This window comes from Anastrepha obliqua, chromosome 3 (genome assembly GCF_027943255.1).
Source record: "Anastrepha obliqua isolate idAnaObli1 chromosome 3, idAnaObli1_1.0, whole genome shotgun sequence".
Taxonomy (NCBI): domain Eukaryota; kingdom Metazoa; phylum Arthropoda; class Insecta; order Diptera; family Tephritidae; genus Anastrepha; species Anastrepha obliqua.
The window spans coordinates 4,688,302-4,715,436 of NC_072894.1; the positions used below are offsets into that span (position 1 = coordinate 4,688,302).

At 38.9% G+C, this 27,135-nt stretch overlaps 4 protein-coding genes across 11 annotated transcripts in view; 1 reads left to right on the top strand and 3 right to left on the bottom strand.

The window, feature by feature from the left end:
* Nucleotides 1–27,135, top strand: part of LOC129242362 (FH1/FH2 domain-containing protein 3) — a 181,063-nt gene that overhangs the window by 150,722 nt on the left and 3,206 nt on the right. For 3 of the 7 annotated variants that reach the window (XM_054878958.1, XM_054878963.1, XM_054878962.1), the window contains 8 exons: nucleotides 17,003–17,411; nucleotides 17,480–17,626; nucleotides 21,012–21,227; nucleotides 21,408–21,530; nucleotides 21,608–21,763; nucleotides 22,008–22,327; nucleotides 22,399–22,638; nucleotides 22,711–22,937. In XM_054878958.1, the coding sequence (XP_054734933.1) occupies nucleotides 17,003–17,411; nucleotides 17,480–17,626; nucleotides 21,012–21,227; nucleotides 21,408–21,530; nucleotides 21,608–21,763; nucleotides 22,008–22,327; nucleotides 22,399–22,638; nucleotides 22,711–22,937 (1,838 nt within the window). The other 4 variants (XM_054878959.1, XM_054878966.1, XM_054878960.1 and 1 more) reach the window with 3 other exon arrangements.
* Nucleotides 1,131–1,672, bottom strand: LOC129242364 (acyl-CoA-binding protein homolog). 2 transcript variants are annotated; one of them, XM_054878968.1, is made up of 3 exons: nucleotides 1,635–1,672; nucleotides 1,507–1,537; nucleotides 1,131–1,421 (listed from the first exon to the last, which is right to left on the bottom strand). In XM_054878968.1, exons 2-3 carry the CDS (start codon nucleotides 1,510–1,512, stop codon nucleotides 1,176–1,178), a joined length of 252 nt encoding a protein of 83 aa, XP_054734943.1. In that variant the 5' UTR covers nucleotides 1,513–1,537; nucleotides 1,635–1,672; the 3' UTR covers nucleotides 1,131–1,175. The 2 variants fall into 2 exon arrangements, with proteins under 2 accessions (XP_054734943.1, XP_054734944.1); XM_054878969.1 differs by having other exon boundaries at nucleotides 1,507–1,543; nucleotides 1,635–1,667.
* LOC129242365 (acyl-CoA-binding protein homolog) lies at nucleotides 4,684–5,315 on the bottom strand. The gene is made up of 2 exons (XM_054878970.1): nucleotides 5,258–5,315; nucleotides 4,684–5,188 (listed from the first exon to the last, which is right to left on the bottom strand). Exons 1-2 carry the CDS (start codon nucleotides 5,261–5,263, stop codon nucleotides 4,943–4,945), a joined length of 252 nt encoding a protein of 83 aa, XP_054734945.1. The 5' UTR covers nucleotides 5,264–5,315; the 3' UTR covers nucleotides 4,684–4,942.
* On the bottom strand, nucleotides 10,344–10,769 carry LOC129242366 (acyl-CoA-binding protein homolog). The gene is made up of 2 exons (XM_054878971.1): nucleotides 10,730–10,769; nucleotides 10,344–10,663 (listed from the first exon to the last, which is right to left on the bottom strand). Exons 1-2 carry the CDS (start codon nucleotides 10,733–10,735, stop codon nucleotides 10,418–10,420), a joined length of 252 nt encoding a protein of 83 aa, XP_054734946.1. The 5' UTR covers nucleotides 10,736–10,769; the 3' UTR covers nucleotides 10,344–10,417.

Below are 27,135 nucleotides of genomic sequence, written 5' to 3' on the forward strand. Positions count from 1 at the left end.
AATTGACAGGTCCCGAACGTGAAATAAAATGTTCACCGAACTCGCCTCTCAACAAGTCCATTGTTACGCGTGCTGTGTGGCATGTGGCACCGTCTTGCTGAAACCACATGTCATGCAAGTCAAGCTCTTGCATTTTGGGCAAAAAGAAGTTGGATATCATTTCACGGTAGCGCTCACCATCCACAGTTACGTTAGGATTCGCAGCATCTTTGAAGAAGTACGGTCCAATGATACCTCCAGCCCATAAACCGCACCAAACTGTGACCTTTTCTAGATACATTGGTAGCTCTTGCAATTCTTCTGGCTGATCTTCACCTCAAAATCGACAATTCTGCTTATTTACGAACCCATTGATTCAAAAATGAGCTTCGTCGCTGAACACAATTTTGCGATAAAAAGTGGATCTTATACTTTCTTATCAGAACAGGCATTTTTATAATAAAATTCAATGATTTGCAAGCTTTGTTCGTTTGTAAGACGATTCATGGTTAAATTATAGACCAAACTGAAAAGGTTTGACAGTGAAACAAAACACAAAACGTGCGTCAGCTGTTTAAACCAACTGTTTTAAAAGATACTAGCTAAAAAATCACCCGTTAGAACCAATATTTATCCCAGTTAACATTTGACAAATCTTAAGTAAAGAATCGGCAAGTGTCCTTAAATAAACCAATTCTGTTCTTCCTAAATGGAAGATGACTCGATTCTTAAAATTCTTAATTCTTAAAAAATTGTGTAGAAGAGTAGTTCGGCATTCGGTGTTCCCTCGTTCGCTCTACGTGCAGTTCTATGTTACAAAGACAGTTTTCATGCCCCCTTCGAATGAGATATTCTCCATTCATGGCCTAAATACACTACTTTGGCAGATTGGCTATCGGTTACTCTCCGCTTGGGAATCACATCAGCTGTATGTATGTGAGTTGCATTGTATGTTTGTTGTATTTAACTTTTCACGCCCTTGCCCACAAATAAATTCAGTTTTTAGAGTTTAGTTTAGCAGAATTATAATTACCGCCGACAATGGAAAGAACAACAATTTTATAAAAACTTATTTACTTTATTATTAGAATCCGTCATCAACTGAAGAGTAAACTATTTCCGATTTACAAAACGTAAGCAAAACAAAAAAATTGTATTGAGAGGTTTAATTCTTAAATAACAATTTGTTGCTCGATTTAGGCATATTTGGGCGCGTATTTCTCATAGGTAGCAATGTATGCCTTTTGTGCCTCGTCTTTGGACAGACCCTTGTGCTGGTTCCAAGCATCCCACTTGGCCTTGCCCTTCAGATCCAACGCCCCGGGCCTTTCAACGTTCACATCACCAACTGTGGCTTGCTTGAAAAGACCGTAAAATTCCAAGAATTCCTCATCGCTCGGGCGCTTGGTGAAGGCTTTCGCTTTTTCGCAGGCGGTGTGGATCTGCGGAAGAGAGGTTCGTATGATTAATAAGCAAATTTCACATTCTAAATCGCGAGCAAAACTTCATTGCTGGAAAATTACTCACATCCATAGTGACTTAGAGTTTTGCGATTGTCCTGGTACTTTGAGGGTGGCGTGTTGTGGAAGGAAGCAAGAAAAGTTAGGAAATTGAAAGCTTAAGAATTAATTTATTTAAAAAGGTAGCGCGCTTACCAATTAAATCGACCTCCAAACTGTTGCAGTTACTGTGCATGAATGGGACTCGGTCTACTTTTATAGAAAATATTAGGGGAAAATTTATTTCATAAAACCTTATCTGGTGCAAATGCTCGATAAGTGTGTTTTAATGTTTGTATTGGCTATTTTTTTACTCTAATTTTTTCAATTCGATTTGTTTCCTGTTTTCTTAGCTGTTTTTTATTTATTTATTTCTTCGGTTTTAATTGTTTTACAGCAGCGTGACAAAGTCCCCAGAAGCGTAAAACTGAGTGTGACTGTTATCGGCTATGCATTGCTGGACAGTAAATGCATTCAGTTAGCACTAAAATAAAAAATCGTTCATAAAACTTTTATAAATGTGTGAAAATTGGTTACTAAACGCAAAATGTGTTTTTTATTAAAGTTTGACATAAAGTAAAACCAACCAACGAACCCAATAGGAACTGATGGACAACGTTAGAGGCGAGACGTTACAAAAAAATTATTTTGGCTCGTATGCCATTACATAAATGGGGATATGCACATAATAATGATGATAGAGCTACTAAAATTTACATTCTTGCATATGGTATTTTAAGCGAAGCCTTTCATTGGCGAAATGTACGAGACGATTTCTCATTTTCTGCCGCTGGGCGGGCGATCTTTCTTCTATTGTATCATTTTAGCATTTGATGTTCGCACATGAAATCAGTCCTGCCATCTGCCCACTCTTTATTGAGTGTTTTGACCGAGCTCCTTCTCCTTCTGTATTTGGGGTTGCGTCTTGATATTGTTCTACAAATGGAGGGGCCTACAGTTTTCAGCCGACTTTAAGTGGTTTTTTATGAGTAGCTTCTCCATGGAAGAAATACACTCAGAGGCTTGCTATTGCCTTTGGAGAGGCGACTGCTATTAGAAAAAACGTTTTCCATCATTGGTGTTTCATGCACGGAGATTCGAACCTGTGCACCTCCGAATGGTAATCACCACCAGCCCATTAGGCTACTGCGGCCGCGGTGTACTGCTGTATACATTCACAAATAAATGCAAATCTATCTATCTATGAATGTATAATATATAATTCAAAAGTGCATTTTAGTTATGATTTTTCCGAGCTTCGCTCTCAATTTTTATATATTCCGATGCCCCACGCATTGGATGGTTTCTATGAAAACCGTTTTCGTGGCAAAAATGCACTCGTGGGTTTGATATCGTTTACCGAGGGTGGCTGATATTAGAAAATAATTTTTGTATGATTAGCCGTCTTCGAGTCACCACTTCTCTGCTCGCTTCACAAAAAATTTGCATGTGAAAGCAACAACAAAGTTATGGAGAAAGATTCGCCACCAGCTCGTAAAGCTTGTGTAACTCATTATACCACCTTGATCAAAAAGCTTCCGGAATATATTCAGAAAATTTAAAATAAAAGTTTATTTCTCAAAAGTGATATTATCGCCTTCAAAGTACTCCCCTTCAACTCTAACTCACTTACGCCAGCGTTTACTTCAACTCTCGAAACATTTCTGAACCTCTATTCTCTGTGTAGCCGTCTTCGATTTTCCATAACTTTCTTTCGGCTATTAAATCGCGTTCTCCGTAGTGGTTTTTTGACTCTATCAAACAGAAAAAAAATCACAGGGAGCCATACCAGGTGAATTCGATGGTTTTTGAATGACACTACTTTCGTTCTTTGTCGAAAATTCACGGATTATGATGGCACTGTGCGACCGTGCGTTGTCAGGGTGCAAAAAACACGAGTTGTTTTCCGACAAATCATTTATTTTCTGGCGAATTGCGTGAACGACGAGACTTCTCATAACGCCCAAATAATAGGCCTTAGGTCATTCAGTTAGGCCTTCTGGCAAAGATTCTTGGTGTGCAATACCGTTGTAGTCCATGCACACCGTGAGCATTCCTTTTTGTTTTGGTCTTGGTTCATTGGCTCTACACTCACTCGCCTGGTGTCTGGATTGAGTGTTGTACCCAGAATCCAACGTCTCGTCTCCAGTAATGATGCGTTTGACGAATGCTGGGTCGGCTACAGCCTTGAAAATAGTGTATTTGATAATATCAACGCATTCACTTTTTTGTATGAAATTCAGGTCTTTTGGGACCACCTTTGCAGTAACCCGATGCAAACCCAAATCATTAACTGTTTTGTTCCGAATGGATCCATAAGCAATGTTCAAGTCATCTGCACGTTCTCTGATGATTAATTTGATGAACTTTTATTTTGATTTATTGATGTTTTCATCAGTTTTCGATGTCGATGGACTCACGATCTCATCTGGGACAGTTTCCCAACATTTATAAGGTTTTCGCACCATTTAATCCATTTTTAACGAAAAATTTAATACAAACTCGTTGTTGCAAATTCAAATCCATGTTTAAGACTGTAAAAAATCGAAAATACGTGCGTGGGTGGCAATTGCGATAAAATTTTAATAAATGTTGATCACAAAAAACAGAACTCAAATCCGTTTACTTAGAGCGTCACCTGGTGCTTGTTCGGGGTACCTTTTGATCAACATGGTATTCAACGCTGCCAAATATCTTTTCTGATAGTACGCAAGTCTCACTACTAATACACATTAGGTTTGTTCTAATAGCGGCCTCCCCTCCACAGGAAACGGCGAACCTCCGAGTGTATTTCGGCTATGAAAAGGCTCTTCATAAAAAAACCATTTGCCGTTCGAAGTCAGCTTAAGAAGAGGAGCTCGACTAAACATCTAACAGAAGTGTACGCGCCAATTATTTAATTTTTATTTTATGCCAGTTGCATGGCGAATCGAATACGGCTAATATATGATTCTGCAAACAAATACCTATCACTACAAACATTTTTATTGTTCCAGTCACTGTAGTACAGATATTTCAGAATGAGGGATAGAATTTGGCTCATAGTCAGAATTCTGATTTCACTTAGATGAGAAAAGTTAACCCACTGATGCCACAATAAGCTTACGCCAATCATAGGCCGACTTTTTTGTTTCCTATGTTTTGCTTTTACCCTTTTATTTTTTTGTTTTGCCTTTCCAATGCATTTAGCTTTTATTAAATTCTCGAAAAAATTTTGCTGAATTTGATAGTTTACACAATCAATTTTTTATTTACATTTTACAGAATAAATACATTGAAATTGAAGTTCCACAGAGCTCCTACATACAACTTAATGGCTCATTTTGTTTACACGAATATTATGTATGTATGTACGAGGCCAGGCCTCGAATGGCAGCAGCTTACTGTTATATTTTCACTTTGACTTGTTCTATTTGTATGCTCTGAGCGCTTACTGCACTCGTGCTGATTCAGGAGCATTTGGCTTAAGCGTATTTGGGCGCGTACTTCTCATAGGTGGCAATGTAGGCGGCCTGGGCAGCATCCTGAGACAAACCCTTGTGCTTGTTCCATGCATCCCACTTGGCCTTGTTTTTCAAGTCAAGAGCGCCGGGGGCTGGAATGTTGACATCACCAATGGTGGACTGCTTGTACAAACCGTAGAATTCCAAGAATTCGGAGTCGGATGGCTTCTTGGTGAAAGCTTTGGCTTTTTCGCAGGCGGTGTGGAACTGTAGAAGTTTGAGAATTTGTTATTATTACATATTTAGGGCTGCTAATAAGTTTGCTTAAAGACTTACATCCATTGTTTGCTGTTAGGAGTGTTAGTACTGACTTAACTGACGACAAAGATTGTTGGGGCCGTCTTTTTATATTCATTTGCTAAGAAATCTGCAGTTGGGCTTTCGATAATATAACTAAATCTTATCGCTTTTACTAAGCTATTGACATTTTTATTTATTACGCAATGAAGTGTGGATTGTATTTTATTTAATATTGATTTATGCTTGGAAATACTTCAGGAGGGATTAGCTTTGGAAATCTATTGGTGGAGTGGAAATCCCTGTAAGCTTATCTGGTACTCATATTAGCAGACATACATATTTAGGTATAAATATTGCCTTCCTGGGTTCTGCGGCCATAAACTATGTTTGTTGGGTTTAGATATGTTTGAATTGCACGTTGCATGAATACTTCAGCTGAATTGATTTAATTGTGAATCGATGCAGTAATTCTTTGATTTTTTTTATGGAACTAAATTTACAACAGCTGGTTGCAGTTCTTTGGAGTGCGCATTACTTGCAGAAAAGGAACCAATCGGCTGTGAGACCTACATATAAATATGTCACATGTGAGCCAAAAAAGTGTCAAATTCAAGCATGAGTTCGAAAATCGGCCTTTGCATTTGATATTGAAAATAAGTTGCTGGCTTACTAAAATTTATGTTTTGACAAAATTCCTTACGATTAAATTTCATTATGATTTGAAGAAATATATTTACGATTCGATGCAGTGAAGAAAACTATTAAGAAATTTTTAAAATAAAGAAGACTCATCTCACCTAAGTGATCTTAGAGTTCCCTTCGTTCAGCTTTACAGATTCATTGACTACAAAAATAGCTAAATTGTAAGCTAATATGACTTTTGCATCTATATCTGACTTTTCTTTACAAAAAATTTAAAATACAGGGTCTTTCAAGTTCGAGTTCCTTTTTAAGAAGTATTTTGTTTTGGCAGCTGTCACATTTTGATGACATTTATTTTGACAGATGTTAAGTAGAGAATCTGTCAAGCCGAATTCAATACAGAAAGTTACGTCTACCCAAAACTATTAGTTAATTTTTCGCTATTTTGAGAAATGTGATGTGAGGCACCTTAAGTATACAAACCAAACGAAAAAAAGGAGCTTACATACAGGTCATGCACTCATCATTGGTTTCACAAGGAAAAGAGTTTTACCAGGAAAGAGAGATCAACAAGGAGGAGTTTACTATTGGTTCGGTCAGCGAAGTTAAGTAAATTCGCCTTGTCTTGGATCCCAAGCATAGCTGAAAGAGGTATGCTAACGCAACCTTGTCCAAAGCAGCTAAGGCCCTCATGATCTGCAAACGTCTAGCAGAAAAATCCTGGGGCTTTAGCCCAAGAATCCTGAGATGGATGTACATACATCATGATATTATGACCAATGATAATATATGGAGCGGTCGCTTGGGCGTCGAGAGCCACTCTCTCGACAATGCGGGCAGCGCTAACTAAGCTTCAGCGCTTAGCATGCGTGTACATCACGAGGACAATGCCCACGATGCGATAGAGGCGATGCTTGAGCTAACACCGCTTCATATAGTTATTCAGCATTCAGCCAAGCATACCTTGCTGAATATTACTGGGGAAGGCTTCGCGAGAGGAAAAGTTATGTCATCTAATAACATGGGATTGCTGAGGTTGCAACACCCACTTTCCTAGCTACCTAGGGATAATTATTAAACTGGACAAAAAGTTAAACTGGAGTAGACCTGAATTTGAAAGGAAACTAGAAGCGTAGGCACTGGAATATACAGCCCCAGAACCAAGCGTTTTCTGCCGATGGGTAGTTTTTCAAGCATCTTCCAAGCGGATATGTATTCCAACTGTCTATGTGCAGTAGGCCGGGCCGATTTATGAGGAGGCAAAAAAATCGCCCATTGCTCTGCGAAAATCATATTCTAGGGATGAAAATAAGAAACTTTGCCGAAGGAACCATACCTCGAAAACGAATTCTGATGTCCCCCAATTTTGGTCGAACTTTTTAATTTCTTTTCTCATGTAAAGGCCAAAAATGGTGATATTTTGAAATGATTGTATGAGGAACCCCCCAGGGGAGTTCCAGGGGGTGTGCCACTGGCATGGGTGGATCGGCTGTCCAAAGTTAGTGGGGGTCGGTCATACATTTGGACTCGATTGGAGCACTCTAAATGGGTCAAAGTGGGATTTTTCGTTCGACCGAAATTGGGGGACATCAGAATTCGTTTTAGAGGTATGGTTCCTTCGGCAAAGTTTCTTATTTTGATCCTTAGAATATAATTTTCACAGAGCAATGAGTGATTTTTAAATCGACCCGCCCTAATGTGCAGTGATAACGTTACATAGAAATTTCCAGAACTCAAGACTTTATCGTCCTGTGGTGGTTCACTGGTCCTTGAGTGTATTGAGAAACTGAATCTACTAGGATTTCACAATCGCTTCCGGCTAATTAGAGTTACAGGACACGGGGGTATAACTGTGAACGAAGAAGCGGACGCATTGCCTAGAGAGGCTGTGGCCTCGTTACTAATAGGATCCGAGCCCTTCCTTGCTATGGGACAACACAACATCAAGGAGAAGCTTAGGAGAGAAGAGCTAAAGCTAAGAGAAATTTGTTGGCACCAAACTATGAGGCTACGCTAGACAAAATCCTTACTGAGAGGGTACGACCAAGGTTTAGAAAACTCATAGCCCTCTCCAAGGATAAGCTGAGAATGCTCACGGGCATTCTCACAGGCCACTGCAGACTGCGTAGTCATCTGCACAGGATTGAGATATGGTCCACTGACTCTTGTCGTTTCTGAGGCCAATCCCAGTAGACTCCAAAGCACCATCTTCTTGAATGTAGCGCTGTAGGGCGGAGAAGGTTGAGACATCTCGGCCAACTGCAGCCAGAAGAAAGACACATACGCTCAATCCAACCCAGCTCTGTCCTGAGTTTAATAATTGAACTGGGCCTGGATGAGGTATTGTGATGAGTAGAGGGCACAAAAGACAATGAGGTCCAACTTCACAGGGAACGAAGTGCCTCGTGTTGAATTATAACAATGCCTCCAAAAGAAGTTTTTCTGCGTTTTGATACAGTTGACGCCGTGGCAAGAAATTGTGTGTGCGTATAATTTCTTGTGTTTGGTAGTATCTATTGTTTTCGCCTACTCTTCTTCTTTGCAAAAAAATAATAATTATATGACAGTTTACTCCCTCTTCTTCTTCTTCTTAATTGGCGCTATAACCGCGATTTTGGCCGAGTTTAACAAAGCGCGCCTGTCGTTTCTTTCTCGTGCTAACCGGCGCCAATTGGACACACCAAGTGAAGCCAAGTCCTTCTCCACCTGACCTCTCCAACGCAGAGGAGGCCTTCCTCTTCTTCTACTACCACCAGCTGGTACCGCATCGAATACTTTCAAAGCCGGAGCGTTTGTATCCATTCGGACGACATGACCCAGCCAACGTAGCCGCTGGATCTATATTCGCTGCGCTATGTCTATGTCGTCGTAAAGCTCATACAGCTTATCGTTCCATCGTCTGCGATATTCGTCGTTGCCAACGTGTAAAGGTCCAAAAATCTTACGCAGAATCTTTCTCTCGAACACTCCAAGCGTCGCTTCGTCGGATGTTGTCATCGTCCAAGCTTCTGCGCCATACGTTAGGACGGGCATGATAAGAGTCTTGTAGAGTGTTAGTTTTGTTCGTCGAGAGAGGACTTTACTGCTCAGTTGCCTACTTAGTTCAAAGTAGCACTTGTTGGCAAGAGAGATTCTACGTTGGATTTCAAGGCTGACATTGTTATCGGTGTTAATGCTGGTTCCTAAATAAACGAAGTCTTTTACGACCTCAAAATTATAACTGTCTACAGTGACGTGGGTGCCGATACGCGAGTGTGCCGACTGTTTGTTGGAAGACAGGAGGTACTTCGTTTTGTCCTCGTTCACCACCAAACCCATTCGCTTTGCCTCTTTATCCAGTTTAGAGAAGGCAGAACTAACAGCGCGGTTGTTAAGGCCGATGATGTCAATATGTATTGGCCCAAATTTTGTAAACTTATGTCTAAGTCTTTGCCTACAGAGCTTTAATAAAACACGCAGAGGTGTTTTCCTTTCTTGAAGCATTTTTTTAAATTGTTTACAGCAATCCATCCATCTATACATAGATGTCTCAAAGCGCGAAGGCAGGGTAGATGAAGGTGTATGTTCGGAACATCTGAGGATCTCCTTAGTTTTCGGTTTCCCGACTTCTGTATCTAGTGCATTTCAGGCTGAACTGGTGACAATAAAGAAAGCCGTAACACTGGTACAGTGTGATGAAATGTGATGGAGATTATATCCACAATTCCACTGATAGTCAGGCGGCGATAAAATCCTTCACAAAGCAGTCGACAACCTTCAAGATAGCTCTTAACGTCTCTTAAGGTCTCTTAACGAGGTGGCTAAACCTAACATGGGTTCACCTAAACCTAAGATGGGTTCTTGGCCATTTTGACATTGAGGGTAACTGCAGGGCCGTTGAACTAGCGAAATTTGGCACTAAGGTGACTGATGAGTACATAGACATCACCTTCCAGATTACCACGAGCAAAAAGTTATGGTCTCTCAGCTCGTATCGACTTAGGTTTTTGAGTTGGAGCCTTAAAAACTTTCTTAAGCGTAAGGCAGCGAGTTCAAGTTTATAACCTATCGGGTTCGTTTGTTGTGGGTTCGATCTCAACATTTAAAAACAAAATTTCTTAGCGAATGCCGCGTGCCCACTCAAAATTGTCTCATAAAAATCATCGACCGCCGGTGGCTTTATTTATTGACTCTTAGATGCTTTGAAGAAATTCCATTAAAATATTCGGACATCTATGCTGTGCATTTGGCTTGAATGTTGGCTTCAGTTATTAAAGGGTAGCCGTTTAAAGCTATTTGCAGAAATAATTAACTATATCGTGAAAAAAAAGTATTAGAAATAAAAGCTGAATGAAAACAAGTGTCCCATTTTGGAGCATTCTTAGTCTGAGTGCGTAGTGTTAGTAGTAAATTCCCCCTTTTTGTTTTTCTTATCAGAGCTTCTATGCTTATCGGACTTCGTTCACATACACACAAATAAAATGGATTTTATAAGGTTTCCAAATATTTTTTTTATTTCATATAATTAGCCGGTCAATATCTAATAAATAACTACACTTTGTCGAAGATTACAATTTAAGCGTATTTGGGCGCGTACTTCTCATAGGTGGCAATGTAGGCAGCCTTGGCAGCATCTTGAGACAGACCCTTGTGTTTGTTCCATGCATCCCACTTGGCCTTGCCTTTCAAGTCAAGAGCACCGGGGGCTGCGACGTTGACGTCACCAACGGTAGACTGCTTGTACAATCCGTAGAACTCCAAGAATTCGGCATCGGATGGCTTCTTGGTGAAAGCTTTGGCCTTTTCGCAAGCGGTGTTGAACTAAATGAAAAATGATCAAATTTTAAATTTCAGTTTATGAAAAAGGACCCAAAATGTGCTACTCACATCCATATCTGTTATTTTTTGCGATGCTTCGTTGTTGAGCGCTAAACGAACTGTTGCATGGAATCACTCACTTCAGTATCTTATATACCAGTTGGAGTGCGTTTTCGTTTGCAAATTTTTTATCAATTTGCACCAATTTATAGGTTTTTTTTCAAATAAAATTTGCTCACTTTTTGACCTATAATCATTCATTTAGTTAGTATGTTTTATGACTTTTGAATGTTAGTGCACGTGTTTATGTGTTTGTGTGGGTACTTGGTGCTAAGGCAAGCCTATATACGTACATATGTATGTGTGCTTTAATTGATATGCCCATATCGATCGTCTGTCGGTTGTAATCACCTGCCCACTTTTAACGTTGATAAAATATCTCTTATCTAACGGTTGTTTTATCATGGATAATCGATATGGTGAATTGCTAATTAAGTAGAAATCTTCACTTTTTGCTTATCGACCATAAAAAGAATGCCTTCAAAGAAATTGCGAAAAGAATTATGCTGTAAAATTACAAAAATAGAATTCCACATATCACTCCTTATAATAAATATTGTGTGTGTGTGTATGTACATTAGGGTAGCATTAAACATGGTTTTCTTGACTCGACTTTCCAAATTTGTTTCATGACCGGAAAAATAAGTCACCTGCTTTTTTTATTTTTTGTATGTCAAGTTTACCGGTTTTATTTAATGCTAGCTGTACCCGGCGCGCGTTGCTACGCCAACAACTAAAATAAATTTAAGAGAAATAACTTTAAAGAAAAATCAGTACACAAATATTCAATTCGATGTTTGTTGAAGTGCTGTGGGATACACAATATTTCTGGTTTTTCCATCTGGTGCGTAGACGAATAAATCAGAAGGTTTTCCGACACGTGAGCAAGCCACATAGAGCTGTCTATGTGAGAAGCATAGATTCTCCAACTTCAATCCACACACTTGTAACGATTGTTGTTGTTTTTTCAACAGTATTGGTAGCCCTGTCAGTGTGGGCATATCACCGGTCATCTTCGTCTAGCTCATCTAGGGGTAGACCCAGGAAACACGCTGTTTCGACAGGTTGGGTCCAGAGGGAGAGGGGTGTTAGATGAGTCGGTTTTAGGGGGCATGTGAAAAGGTGGTTAGTGTCGTGCAGGGTACCTTCACATGCCGGACATGTGTTTGGTATGTCGGGGTCGATTCTGGATATGTAGGAGTTTAACCTGCGACAGTATCCAGAACGTAATTGTGCCAGTGTTACACGAGTCTCACGGGGAAGCTGGAGCTCTTCGTCTGCAATAGGTGGTGGTTGGACTCCGATTACGGCATTCACAGGACGGGAGTTCATGAACGTGGTGACGGTCTCCCGGTGGATGTCGTTTATTGACTGTCTATTGTCCTGGATTTCGTCAGCGTAGTCTAAGAGGTGTCTCCTGACGTGCCTGGGAGGCGGCTCAGGCTCAAGCAGGTGTCTGCAGGGGTGAAACCTGCGGTAACATCCAAGCAGGAACTGCTTGCTGAGCAGTTTGTTGTGCTCCACTACTGGGAGCATTTGTGCCTCGTTATGTAGGTGTTGAATGGGAGACATCAGGAGGCAACCGGTCGCTGTCCGAATGGCGGTATTTTGACAGGTCTGTAGCTTTATCCATTGCGTATCACTAGTTCCCTTGTAACGATTGTCCTTGTGCTTTGTCATTGTCATTGCGTAAGCGAGTCGCACCGGGAACTGTAAACGTTTGAATTCGAATGGCATATCTGTCGGGATCATTGGGATACGTGGCAACAGTACGTTCACCTTTGAATTTTCCAGTCAAAATTGTTGCCTCGATAACATTGTTTATCATTTTCTTGACTGAGAGTCTGGTTCCGTTGCAATGTCGTGGTGGATTTATGTTTCGAAGAAGAATTATGAGTACGCCAATTTTCAATGTAAGAACGTGCGGCGCCATGCCTGGCAAATCAAGCGAATTCAAGAATTCAGTTGGATAGTTGGCAACCTCTGGGTATTCCATGCTGAATGGTGAAGTTGATTGTATTGACATCGATGTTTTTGGCTGCTAATATGGCACGCGTACTGAGCCACTGATGGTTCTTGTAGTTTTGTGCAATGTTTGGGAAAACTTTTTGCACCAATTCGTCGATGCTTTCTGTGATCTTACAGAAGTTTACTCGCAGGGTGATACATTGTGTAGATTCATCAATTTCCATTCGCCCATTTCCAATATCCAATAATTGTTTTGCAAAAATTCCAGCCGATGCATCCCATTGTAGTGGTACACGCATGTTAGTTTTCAAAGTCCATTTCTGTAAATGACGCCATAGAACTGATGATTTAAGACATGCATTAAGTTCATCAGCGGTTGTTGAATGTGGTATAATGGGCAGGGTTTGTCAAAAATCACCAGACAATAAAATGAGTGCGCCACCGAAGATCCGTCTGTTTCCTCTCAAATCTCGCAGTGTACGATCAAGCGCTTCCAATGCTTTCTTGTGAGACATTGTACATTCGTCCCATATGATAATTTGACACGTTTTGAGTACTTTTCCCATTCTAGAGTTTTTGCTGATGTTGCATGTTGGTTTCCTCAGTGTAAAAATACATGGTCATACTAATTTTTATGGCAATCGGTTGAACAGAGCAGAAGTTGCTACTCTGCAGCGCCACCTGGTGGCGAGTGGCATCAATGAGCATATCCTAAAAACCTTCTCCGTGGTAAAATACATATATATACCAATTTTTATAATAATCGGTCCAGCAGTTCTTGAGTTCATCGATGGCATACAGACAAACATTCATTTTTATATATAAAGATTGAAATGCCTTTTTCTTTAATTTGGTATACAATATTCGCAAATCGATACTAGTGTAAATTTCCTCTTTTAATTTTTTTTTCACAAATATTCACATCGAAAAATAAAAAAAAACGAGGTATGCTTCTTTTTTAATTTTAGAAATGTTTGCTGTAATTTGGGGAATCTCCAAATTCACTGAGTAGCGCTACCGAGCAATGCGCAACCTTCTGTATTCCCTCAAACCGGGGTTTCTTGTGAAAAAAGGCAGTCACTATGCCCTACATTGACGATTTTGGTATGTTCAACTTCAAAGCAACGAATTTTATTGAGGGTCTTAGCCGTGAAGCAATAACTAAAGGTGATGTACCATAAGACGCCTAATTTTCACACTGTGTCGGCCATCTTGTGCTACTTAATAAAGCCGTATTGCCCTCTTGGAAAAGCTACTTTTTATTTTAGAGCAAACAGGAAAAAGTACACAAAACCATAGAAATGACAACTTTCGCTAAAAAAAGTTAGCAGGCAATACTGTTTCTATTATGCCATAAAACGTGGCAAACAGAGGCATTAAGTTTGTTCATATCCCAAAAGACAAAATGGTAAAATCGTGCGGCATTTCATTGAAACCTAGCTAAAAAGTCAGATCGGAAGAGGGTGCAGTTGTCTCATGATGCTCTTCCGATGCCTATCGAAATTTCACATTGCTGGAATGAGCCCCAAGTGGCCCATCCTTTGATTGACGCTTCTACGCAAACAGAGTAAATCCTTTTTTATTTAAAAATGTAGTTTTATTTAAACGAGTTTTGATTTTTTTTCCTTGTGTACTCCTCTTGGGAGCATAGGGCCTCGAAAAGACTCTTCCATCGTACACGGTTCTGTGCTGTTGTTTTTGCACCGTCCCATGAGATGTCGGCATCTGCTAGTTCGCGCAGCATCGACCTTCTCCAAGTGTTTTTTGGTCGACCGCGACCTCTGCTCCCTGGCGGGTCCTAGTCCAGTGCCATTCTCGTGATGCTATCTGGTGGTTTTTTCAATGTGTAAACTATCCATCGCCACTTTCTGCGTGTGATTTGCCTGAAGATGGGTGGATGGGTTCATATATTATATTAATTATCGTGTATTTCACCTGGAAAAAAATTAGACCATCTTAAGAACCTGTGAAACTGGATCAATTCGAATCCAATGTTAGTCAAATATTTTCAGAAGAGTAGATCAAAAAGTTGGAAGACCCAACCAAAACAATAGCATTAAATTGTCTCTGGTGAATAAACGCATACGCTCTTTGTTCGGGGCTCATTTTAGAGGGAAGAACTTCCTCCAGTCTACCAAATGTCAGGAAATGTACTCTACATGAATTTCGTTTTTGAAGACGTAATGGAATGACCTATTTTAAAATCCTGCTTACTTTGAAATACACCGTCTATAATTATGCAAATTGTAAACATCCATTCAACCAAATATCTACCAGGACAAAGTTAATAGAAAACCCACGACCCATAATTATGCAAATTGTAAACATCCATTCAACCAAATATCTACCAGGACAAAGTTAATAGAAAACCCACGACTTTCGTCTAATCAATTACATTTATTTGACCATCTCCGGGACTTCAGATGTAATAAAATTAATGTCGTCAATGCGACCAAAACGGTTGTCTGGAAGCGGCTATTTCAATTGAAATTTTCCGTGAAAAGAAAAAGTATATCCGTTATCAGATACAGTGAATACGTCAACTTATCGATGATATTTTTGTACATAGTTGTTATACCTGCGCGCACTTGTGCACAATGGCATCATAAATTTACTTCAAATTCTTCCACATTTTTTGTCGATGCGAATGTGCGTTGTTGTTGTAAAATTTGCCAACTAGGCGGTTTTCGCCAATTCCGGTCATTTCTTGCGAAAGCTCTCTAGAAGCAAAAAAAAAAAAAATTAATAATAATTAATAAAATCTTATTGGCCGTTTGTTTATGAGCCGCAAATTCATGAGTGAACAACTTCCTTAAGGGGACAGATACTTGTAAACGGCCATATTTTCCCTGATTTTCATTAAAATTATTTAAAATGATGAAGGCAATACATTTTTTTCCAAAATTGGCATACAGTTTATTTATACATTAAAATAATATAATTTTTTTTTCTATTTTAATCATTTAAAATGGCGGTTGTACACTCAATTCTTCCAGGAAGGTCGCAGAGGGGCTTCTCAATTGGCGGGCATTGTAGCATCGGCGTCAGTGACCAGAATACAAAAAATTACAAATACAAAAATGTTATTGCTTATTAATATCATAATTTCTATATGAATTAAAAAAGATGGAAAAAAAATCGCGGAATAAAATGCTTTAAAAACGAAAAATGAATTTTGGGGCGAATTTTCCTAGCATTTTTGCTTCAAAAAAATTATTTTTTCGAAAACTTATAAATTCACATTGTGTACAAAATTTCAGGGAGATCGGTCACTAACTTTTCGAGTTATCGAAAATTCGAAAAATATAGTTTTGAGAAAAACGCGTCTAAAGTTTGAATACATGAAAATTCAATAAAAGAGTAGAGTCATCACGGTCTATAATATAAGAAATACTTAAATTTACATTTACATACATTAGCGGCCGCCGTAGCCGAATGGGTTGGTGCGTGACTACCATTCGGAATTCACAGAGATAACGTTGGTTCGAATCTCGGTGAAACACCAAAATTAGGAAAAAAAAAAATTTTTTTTAATAGCGGTCGCCCCTCGGCAGTCAATGGCAAACCTGCGAGTGTATTTCTGCCATGAAAAAGCTCCTCATATATTAAAAAATATCTGCCGTTCGGAGTCGGCTTGAAACTGTAGGTCCCTCCATTTGTGGTACAACATCAAGACGCACACCACAAATATGAGGAGGAGCTCGGCCAAACACCCAAAAAGGGTGTATGCGCCAATTATATATAAATTTACATTCTAAAAATTGTTCTTAAAGAATTATATTTTTTTTCGAAATTTTCCTTTCAAATCTGTCCCCTTAAACCATAAGCTCTGCGACCATTTTTTTGTTCTTGGTTTGTTTTCATCAATTATCAAGCGGGTATGACTTACAGTCGGACACATGCATTCAATCCATGAATGCCCGGAGGGAGCTAGCTGCTCTGAAAGATTTTTTATTGAACATGAAACTTTGCCTCATGCCCATTGGGTATGATATCTAAGCTCCCTACCTCGGCCTACAAACAAAAGAGAAACCTCTGGCAAGTCAGATTTAATTTTTTATTGTCAAAAGGTTAGCTCTTGATGGGCCATGCTAGTCGCTTTTAAGACCAGAAGCAGGCTTTGTTAGTAAAATACATCATAAATCGCAAACCATAAATAGTTTGCCAAAGTGTTTCGACTTTTCATGGGAAATACATACAAATGTGCGTACATATTAGTGTTTTCACATATTCGAAGCTATCAAGTTTTTCTTGTCAGATCGTTCTCCTAATTCCACTTAAAATGACACACTCCCACTTTTATTTTGTTTTCAGTTCGTCTAGCTTGGATCAGGACATCAAAAAAGTAGAACCAAAAAAATCCGAAAATGAGTTGCACTGGGAAGAGCTGGTACGCAATATGATACGCCCGCTCAATCTTTGTGATCTAGACTTTACCGATTTGAATTCGGAAGACGAGAAGGACGTACTGGCGCCACGTGGTCTTGGCGCTGGTGTTCCACCACCACCACCACCGTTCGGCGGTGGCATACCGCCACCGATGATGCCACCTGCACACATTGTATGCCCACCGCCCATGAACAGCTTCGGAGGCATGGCACCACCGCCAATGTTTAGCTACAGTGGCTACGGCAGCATGACGAACAGCGCCAATAGCTCCATGAATGGTTCCATGAACGGCGATGTAAGCAATACGAACACCATCAAGAAGAATAAGAAAACGGTGAGTGCGCAGCAAGAAGGAAAAATAAGTTTTATTGATGTACTATATTTCGCTTTACTTCCATGCAGGTGAAACTATTTTGGAAGGAAGTGCGCGAAGATATGATACCCGTTGTGATTGGCAAAACAATCTGGGATGAGTTGCCGCAGGCAAATGTGGACATACAAAAACTAGAGCATCTGTTCGAGTCCAGAGCCAAGGATCTAATGACTAAGGTGAGTGGGTGTTTGCAATTATTTCAAAGAGTCTATTATTTGGGTAAAAGCTTGCGAGGGTGAACTAACGAAATTGTTCGAATGTGCAGCGATTTCGAATTTGTTGGCAATTTGGTGATTGGTAATATTTTCTTAAAAAAATTGTATATGCTTAGATAATTGTTGAACTATATGCTACTTATGTGAATTAACAAATACAACGATTTTTTTCTGTTTACTCTTCTATGTTTATTTGTTAAAATGAAATTGCAAATCAAAACAAAATTGAAAATGAAATGAAAAAATGATTAAACCAATGCAATGCTACCAACTTGTCCACCACTTGTCTATGGAATTGTTATGGATATTTGTGTGTTGAATACAATGTGTTGAAAACAAAAACAAAAAATAAAAACGCACCTAATTACAAAAATTGAAAAAATACAAATAACTGTAATAATGAAATGCCAAAAAATAGGAGGTGAGTGCCATTGAATTCTTCGAAGTTATCGGTATTTGTTTCTGAAATGGTGTTGGAATTTACTATTGACTGCATTTCCTATCTCCTCATTCTTGCCACACAAACACTACACCCGTTGATGTTTGCATATAATTATTTAGTTTTTATTTCGTGGTGATGTTTCCTGTGACAAATTACTTTTATTTCGATGAATGATATTTTTCGTTACAGAACGCAGCGTTGACACGTTGTCAGTCACTAAAATATATGTCTAATGTGTCTAATATCCTGTTAATATTTGCTTGCATTTACATTCTGGTGCTGTTTTGGTTTCTTAATCTTAAGTAATAATTTCTATATTTCTGTGAGACATGACAAGCGATCACAGAACACATCTATCTTTATTTATTTCGTAATTTTTAGATATGTACATATGTAAACTTCATCTTTATTTACAAAAAAAAAAAAAAATTATGCACGCATACATACATATGTACATGCACCTGCTCAGAGCTTAATGGTTTTTATCTTCCTCCTATATCTATCTTTTGGGTAGTCTAAAACGTTCACGTTCGGTTGCAAAATGTCGACATACGTAGGGGTTTTAAATTTGAATCTCTTTGGTAATAGAATCAGGCATCTGGTAGCGCTAAGACGTGATGTTTTATAAATTGAAATTTAAAAGAAATGGAGTTTGGTGTTAGACGAAAAGTTATTTGCATTTAAAAGTGAGTAGGCACTTTGAAGATTTTTTTAAGTTTTGAGACTTTACGACACAATGCGCATATTGCGACCAAGACTGCAAAAAAGTTATGATTTTAGACGGTGTTTAAAAAAACAGTAGGGCAATTCTTTTCGTTCTAAAAATGGTATTTATTATTATTTTTGTATTTAGGAAAAATAAATCCATTATTTTACGAAAATTTTTGATGTTCGATCTTTAGTTCTTGGGTGATGCACGACTACTAACGTACCGGTTAACTTCTATTAATTCGGTGATTTGATCGACATTATCGATATTTTCTTTAACATCAAAAATGCCTGGTCCAAGCTAGACGAGTTGAATGCCTCACAATTGAATGGAACAACTAAAAACAGCAAAAGCATTTTTTGTGTGAAATGCCACCTTGAAAATGATCATAAACTTGAAATTGTTTGATCGATACTTTGCGAGTTATCACTACAGCCATCCACCGAAAAAATAATGCATTTCTTTACCCCCAAACTAAATAGCAACATTAAAACGCACACGAGGAGGAGGAGTTCGGCCAAACACCCAAAAAGGGCACATACAAATTATATATATGTATATACCCTATGATCTGAAAGTACAGGGAATGTTTGAATAAAGCAAAACAGAGTTAAATTTCAGGCAAATTTATCTTATCTCCTTCAAAATATGACCCGTCTGAAGCAACACACACGTGCCACATTTAACCCAGTCCTCCATGCACCCCTAGTAGACCGAAGAAGTAATGGCCTTCAGCTCCTTCGTCGCATTCTCTTTGATCTCCGCTATCGACTGAAATCTCCTTCCACGAACTGGTAACTTCAACTTGGGAAACAAAAAGAAGTCGCACGGCGTCATATCAGTTGAATACGGTGCTTGCACGATGGTATTTACTTGGTGTTTGGTCAAATAATCCAGCGCAATTTGGGCTCGGTGCGATGGCGCGTCATCATCATGCAAAATCCAAGAATTGTTTGCCCACCTTTTCGGCCGGCCAGGCAGACACTAATGATCCGATGGCGCTTAAAAGTGACAGATGTGTGTCTTACAGTCCTACCAACATAAGAAAAAAATATGGACGGGTCCCACGGTCGCGGTTCGTTTAAATTAAATATTCCCGGTACTTTCTGATCATAGGGTTTATACATAATAAATAGCGTCTGAGACGCACCTTTTCAAGCAGTATATCAATTTTCGACTACTTTTTCAAATAATTGAGGTTATTTGCCACGTATGCCCGCGATGTTGATTTCCATGAATGAATAACTTCCATGATGAATAACTTGAAATGCTCCCGCAAATACAGTCTTAACACGTCGAGTCAGATCAATTAGGAGGCAAGCGCATAGATTCATTGCTGGACACATTTTTTTTTTGCCGAGTCAAGTTTCTAAGTCAATGCTAACGAACGTTTCATGGAAAAAGTCATGGCGCATGACTCTACACCGGCTGCTGAAGCGGCAATCCTAGATCGAATATAAATCAGCGTTGTTCTGGATACATAAACCCGACTGTCATGTGAACAGGCTCTAAAACGCTCTCTATTGGCAGTGACAAATCAGTTGCTTAATTTTCGAGGAAATATTGCCTGATTTATGGAAAATATTTTTCTGGAAATGTTTACTTTTGAAGTACTTAAATTTTGCTTACTAAGTGACAGTAACCACAGCTGCGCTACTGTGGCCGCAAATAAATAGGAAAAAGGCAAAGGCACTGCTTAGCCTTGTAAGAGAGGCTATCTCGAAGTTCGTGGCTTCTGTAACCGGGCATTGGCTATTTATTTGGCAGGCATTCCGTGAGATTAGGAGTTATTGTAAAACATAAAATTATTATTAAGAATGCGTTCAAAACCAAAATTAATGAAACAAATTTTTATTCGTAGGAAATATCTTTAGCTGAAAAAGAAAAACAATATTCGTGTGAAAATTTCGTAGTTATTTTCTTTTAATAGAATTTTTCGAGCCTCTTCTACGACACAAACACACAGCTGTCATTTATGGTTTAATTTACACGCTACTCGTGTTCGTATCACTGTTTGTTACGCACATACATACGTACATACATAAATTAAAAAATACAAGTATAAAATTGTTGTTGTTGTTTTCACCCAACTGTCGTTCGAGTTTCATCTATCAGTTCGCTTTCATTTCTCACCTGCTATATTTTTGTTGTATTTTTTTTTTTCATTTTTTCAATTATTACATAAACTCTTCCAGAAACAACAAGAACTGAATAAAAGCAAAGAGATTATCGTTTTGGACCATAAACGTTCGAATGCAATAAATATTGCGATGACAAAGCTACCTCCACCGCGTGCGATTAAAGCGGCGATACTGAAAATGGACGCTACGGTGGTGACGCGCGAAGGCATCGATAAGCTGCTAAATATGTTGCCAACAGACGAAGAACGGGGCAAAATACAAGAAGCACAGGTAATGGGTGCCATTTATGCGCTTTGAGAAAAAAAAATTTTTTTTTTTGCAATTTATCAAAATGCTAGAATTCGAAGTTTTTTGAATCAAATCCATTTAAAAAATTTGTTTCCGGTATGCCTATTTAATTCAATTTTCGTGTGCTATTTTCGCGTTGACTTTAACTCTTTTTCGTTTTAGATGGCCAACCCAGAACTACCTTTGGGTAGCGCCGAGCAATTTCTACTCACATTGGCCTCCATATCCGAACTAGGAGCGAGGTTAAAGCTGTGGGCATTCCGCTTGGATTTCGATAATAGTGAAGTGAGTAAAGATTTTTCATTTCTTTTTCAACTCAAAACAAAGATAAAAAATCGTAAAAATCTGCTACCTCCCAACAGAAAGAAATTGCGGAGCCATTGATGGATCTGAAACAAGGCATCGAAATTCTACGCAATAATCGCACCTTCAAATGCATTCTGTCGACGCTGCTGTCTGTTGGAATATTTTTGAATGGCGCACCAGTCAAGGGTTTCCAGATCGAATATTTGTCCAAGGTATGTATTGACAGGCGCGGATACTGACGCTATACTATCGAGGGAAAAACTCTTTATAAGAAACCATCTGCCGATAAGAAACTGTCTTCGAAGTCGGTTTAAAACTGTAGGTTCCTCTATTTGTGTGAAAATATTAAGAAGCACACCGCAAATACGAGGAGGAGCAAACACCCGAGCGCCAATTGACAGTGACTAATACTTTTTTTACTATACCTCAATTCATCTGCCCCACTTTTGGACACAGGTACCTGAGGTCAAAGATACCGTACATAAGCATTCACTGCTACACCATTTGTGCCACATGGTGATGGAGTCGAGTCCGGACACGACGGACTTGTACTCGGAAATCGGTCCAATCACACGCGCTTCCAAAGCTGACTTTTCCGATTTGGCCCACAATTTGAACCAGTTGGAGACTGAGTGCAAGGCTTCGTGGGATCGCCTCAAGTTGATTGCCAAACACGATTGTCCACCGCAACTAAAGCAGAAATTGGTCGATTTCTTGGCGGATTGTGCGGAACGCATTATCATCTTGCAAATCGTGCATCGCCGTGTGATTAACAGGTGAGTTGACTTTCAATGCTGAATACTTGAATGTGGAATTTTCACAAATTGTAAAATTTCATTACCTACAGATATCGCAAGTTCCTGCTGTGGCTGGGTGTGCCTCAGCACAGCGTTGTCGAATCAAAGCCAAATGAGTTCTGTCGCATCTTGTCGGAATTCGCGCTTGAATACCGCACGACACGTGAGCGCGTGCAACAGCAGCTGGAGAAGAAGGCGAACCATCGCGAACGCAATAAGACGCGTGGCAAACTGATTATCGATATGGCCAAATTCAAAACCAAAGAAGATCGCGCCGATGCGGAGTTGAAGTAATAATCAAATTAAAAAGAATGTTAAACTGTAGTTATTCACATTGTTTGTGTTGTTGTCGATTTTCTTAGGGTCTTACTCGGCACGCCCAGTTCCGATACAGCGGACGGCACATTGACGTGGCGCCGCAGACGCGCCGAAAATTTACGCTCACCCATCGCACGCCAAAGCGAAGAGAACTTCACCGATGGTGATGACGAGATTCTAGAGTCGTTAGTAAAGACTGCAACCAAAGCGCCGGGCACACGTACCACGCCGCGCGAACGCAAGCGCACACGCCATGCTGATCGCAAATCATGTAAGTCTACGAATTTCCCCATTACACATACATACATACATAGGTGTAGGGTTCAAAAGCGCTACGTGGATTCTTTATTAATGCGCCATTCGTTTCTCACCAGAATATCAACCATGAAAACGTGCACTGGCCGCAATTCAAAGCCAGATTCAAACAAGCTTTCAATTCAATTCAATACACACATACTTAAACACATTTACTTACACAAATACAATACATAAATACCCGAATGAAGTGCATACCATTTCTGCGGAAAAAAGTAACCCAACATACAAAATTCCAAATCTACATAATTTTCGACCCGCTAACAAATTTTAGCTTAAAATGTTGCAAATTTTTGGTTTTTTTGCGACAAAATTTCGTTTGCGTAAATTTTGTGCCAAATATATGAATGATAACACATTTTTTACTGGTGGCGTGTCCACTTATTTTTAGCGTATAGTGTATAATTTAATTAACTAAACATTTTTGCAGACCAACGATTTAACCCGACTCACAGAATTTTATTTAAAGCAATTATTACTACACTTTTTTTCTAATTTCATATGTCCTCAATTACTTATCTTCACTCACAATTGGGTCACTATTGGTTTCGATTGATTGTTTGTCTACCTCTTCATTTATTTGTTAATCTCTTCATGTGAAATAACTCCTTCTTGAAATTACCAAATCGTAAAATTCGTCATTCGCATTGTTGGCTGAAGTGAAGCGATCGCGCACGCGGGAGGGATTCACAGTGGAACGCGCACCAACGCCGTAGAAAGGTTGTGGCGTAACACCGTCAAAATGGCCAATTGGTTAGTGGATAGTTGTTGGTAATTCGGCCGTTTCTGACTGCATGCTCAGTTTTTGAATTTCGAATTTTGATTTTTGATTATTTCTCGAGCCCACGTTAACTATTTTTGAGCACTGCCAGCCAAACCAAATAACTGCATGACTTATTTTAATATTATTTTATTCGTAAGTGATTTACACCCAACTTTTTTACACTTTGCTGTGAAAGCTAAGCCAAAAAAAAAAATTCTGAAAAAATACTCGGAACATATATTAGATTCAGGTCCACAACTTAAAAATTCGCGAAAGTCAAGTTCACAATGATCGAACTTTAAATATTTTTTAAAAATCCATGCGAAAAAGGTAATAATCACATTCTGTTATATATTTATAAAACAAAAACTATTAATTTTTATTAAAAAAAATTTAAAATTGTGTCAAGTTACATTTTCATCTACAAGGTGGCGCCAAGTTAATCACGCGATCGGAAGATTTATAATTTTGCAAAAGGCGTTGTACGTGAATCATATTTGACACTTGTGAAGTGCACAGCTCACATAAAAGTTAAAATTGAAATCAAGTACTGGGTTGCCCAGTTTTTTAAATCAAAGAAAAACACAATTTTTTTGATGTTGACGATAATAATCATTTTATTTGGATCAAGTAAATTTGTTCACATCACTTTTTGAATATGATATCTCTCAAATGGCCGCCTTGAGCCTGTGTGGCGTATTGTGCCCGTTTTGCAGCATTTTCCATAGTTTTAGCTAACATTTCGGCTGGAATAGCGGCTATTTCCTCACGGATGTTGTTCTTGAGCTCTTCTATGGTCTTTGGCTTATTAATATAAACCTTTGATTTTAAATATCCCCACAAGAAGACGTCAGGCGGCGTTAAATCGGGCGACCGCGGTGGCCAGTCAAAATCGCCATTTTTCGACATCAAACGACGAGGAAACAATTTCCTCAAAAGATCGATTGTGGTGCGAGCTGTGTGGAGGAGCGCCGTCTTGTTGAAACCAGAACTGCCTCATACGCTTTCGAAGAATAATTGGCATCACAATTTTCTTCTTTTCTTCTTCTTCTTCTTTTTACAATTGACTTCTTTTGTTGAATGTAAATTTCAACAATTTGGGAGCGCTCGCGTGGCGTGTACTGTTCCATGGTAAAAATCTGCTTGGACTGACACTTCCAACGCGGTATGTCATCAAGCGATCTGACGTCTCTGTCAAAAGATACAGGGTTGCCAGATGGGTCCGTCGAATAGGGACAACCCTGTATTAAATAAAAGTGTGCACCACTAAACATCGGGTGAATTTTTTGCTGCACGAGAACTATCGTTATCGATAACTATGATTTTGACAGCTGATAATGGCAAACTGACATTTCTGTTCACTAAGGTTTGGCAAGTCATGATGAATCGTTTAACGTCAGAACAACGCGTCAAAATTATGGAAATTTACTTAAAAAAAAAAAAATTAAGTAAATAAATCTGTTCACGAAGTTCATAGAACAAAGTGTTGCAGAAGGCGCCGAAATTCCGATTTGTCATCGCATTGTTTTAGCTTTGCGAACAATCAATAGTCGCTGGGAGCCAAATCTGGGGAATACGGAGGATGCTCCCGCATTCGAAGTTCAATTCATGTTGTTTGGACATTGTTTTGATTGACTTGTGACGCGCTTGTTTTTGGTCAACAGTGAGCAAACGTAGCACCCACTTTGAACAGAGTTTTCTCATAGTGAATGCAATAAAACTAGTGCCTTAGGTGTGTTAGGCCTGGGACTTTTCAGCCCATGTGTTATATGTGTACGTATTATAATTCTAATGGGTGGACCATATAGCGTTTGCTTTTTGAACCACCTATTTTTTTGAGAATGGTAACACAAATGACATGTCAAATGTGATCATAATTTACTTAAAGGTTTGACATTTACGAAATGGGACGGTATACGCTTGAACAAAATTGGGAAATATTGAAAACCTATTTCCAAAGTGGTGAGTCTTCTTCTTCTTCCGCGGTTACAGTAAATGGCGAGCGTTACCGTGACATGCTCAACGAGTTTTTGTTTCCAAAAATTGAAGAGGATGACATGGACGACATTTGGTTTCAATAGGGCGGTGCAACTTGTCACACTGCCAAAGTTACACTCGAACTTTTGGCTACCGTTTTTGAAAACCGAATAATCAGCCGAAATTCCGATATCAATTGGCCGCCTCGGAGCTGTGATTTAAGCCCGTTGGACTATTTTTTGTGGGAAGCCGTTAAGGAGAAATGCTATGCGACCCATCCAGAGACGATTGATGCTTTAAAACACGAAATCGAAGTTGCCATTCATGAAATTGGAGCCAAAACAATCGAAAATGTGCTTAAAAATTGGGTTGATCGAATGGCCTACTGTAAAGCCAGTCGTGGCAGTCATTTGAACGATATTATTTTTCATTCATAAATGACAATGTTCAATCTTCAAAATAGAAAAAAAGTTTGAAAAAATATTGTTTAGTTTTTTTTTTTTTATAGCCGATTCAAAAAGCTAATTTTACATGACCCACCCTATTTAAACCTTGTTTCTTTTTTCCTTTTTTCTTCTTTGTTTTCTTTTCTAAAATATAAAACATATTTTTTTAAGAATAGTGCTGGAGCGGAAATTTCGTGCAACAAAGTTATTGGAAAATGTGTTATGTATTTAAAAATCGTGTAAAAAAAGTTGGGTGTACTAGGGCTTTGAATGAAAATTGGTGCTAGCCAAAGTGTTTTGAAGCCCTCCATCGAACGATACAAAAACTCAGAGGCACTGCGTAGTTACTAAGTTTTTCAAATTGTTTTTTGTATTGTTATTGGTGATTAAAATTTTTAGATATGTGTTCAAGACGTTGTGCCGTAAATGTCGTGGAGCAAATATATTACTAATAGCTTGACATGTAAATGATCCAACTAATTCGCTACATATAATATAAGTAAATATTAATTTTAACATTAAGAATTATAAAAGACTCAAAAATACGAAAATCTCTTGAATGCTTAGCACTTTGACTGAAGCACGAAGAAAATAATGCTTTCAATACCAATACCAATTCCTTTTTGTTTCGGTGGCGTAGCAGTCTCTAAAGCGATATTGGATATCTTGGTTATCAGCACCAGGGACGCCAGGTGAATCCAAATTCTTCCTCCTTTAGTCTTTCTAAAGGAGAGAAAATAGTTTTATTTCGATAGCGTCATGCACTCGATACCTGTACTCGTTAAAAGTACATCGATGCTGACATCTCGAAAAAAATGTCGATGCTGCAAAAGTATAGGAAAAAAATACTTGATATTTATTCGCATCGGAATGGCTCTAAAATTCGTTAAAACTTACCTAAACCCAGTGTCGATCTTAGAAGTTTCAGAAGCTATAAAATTTAGTTATTGCCATCACATAGAGAAATA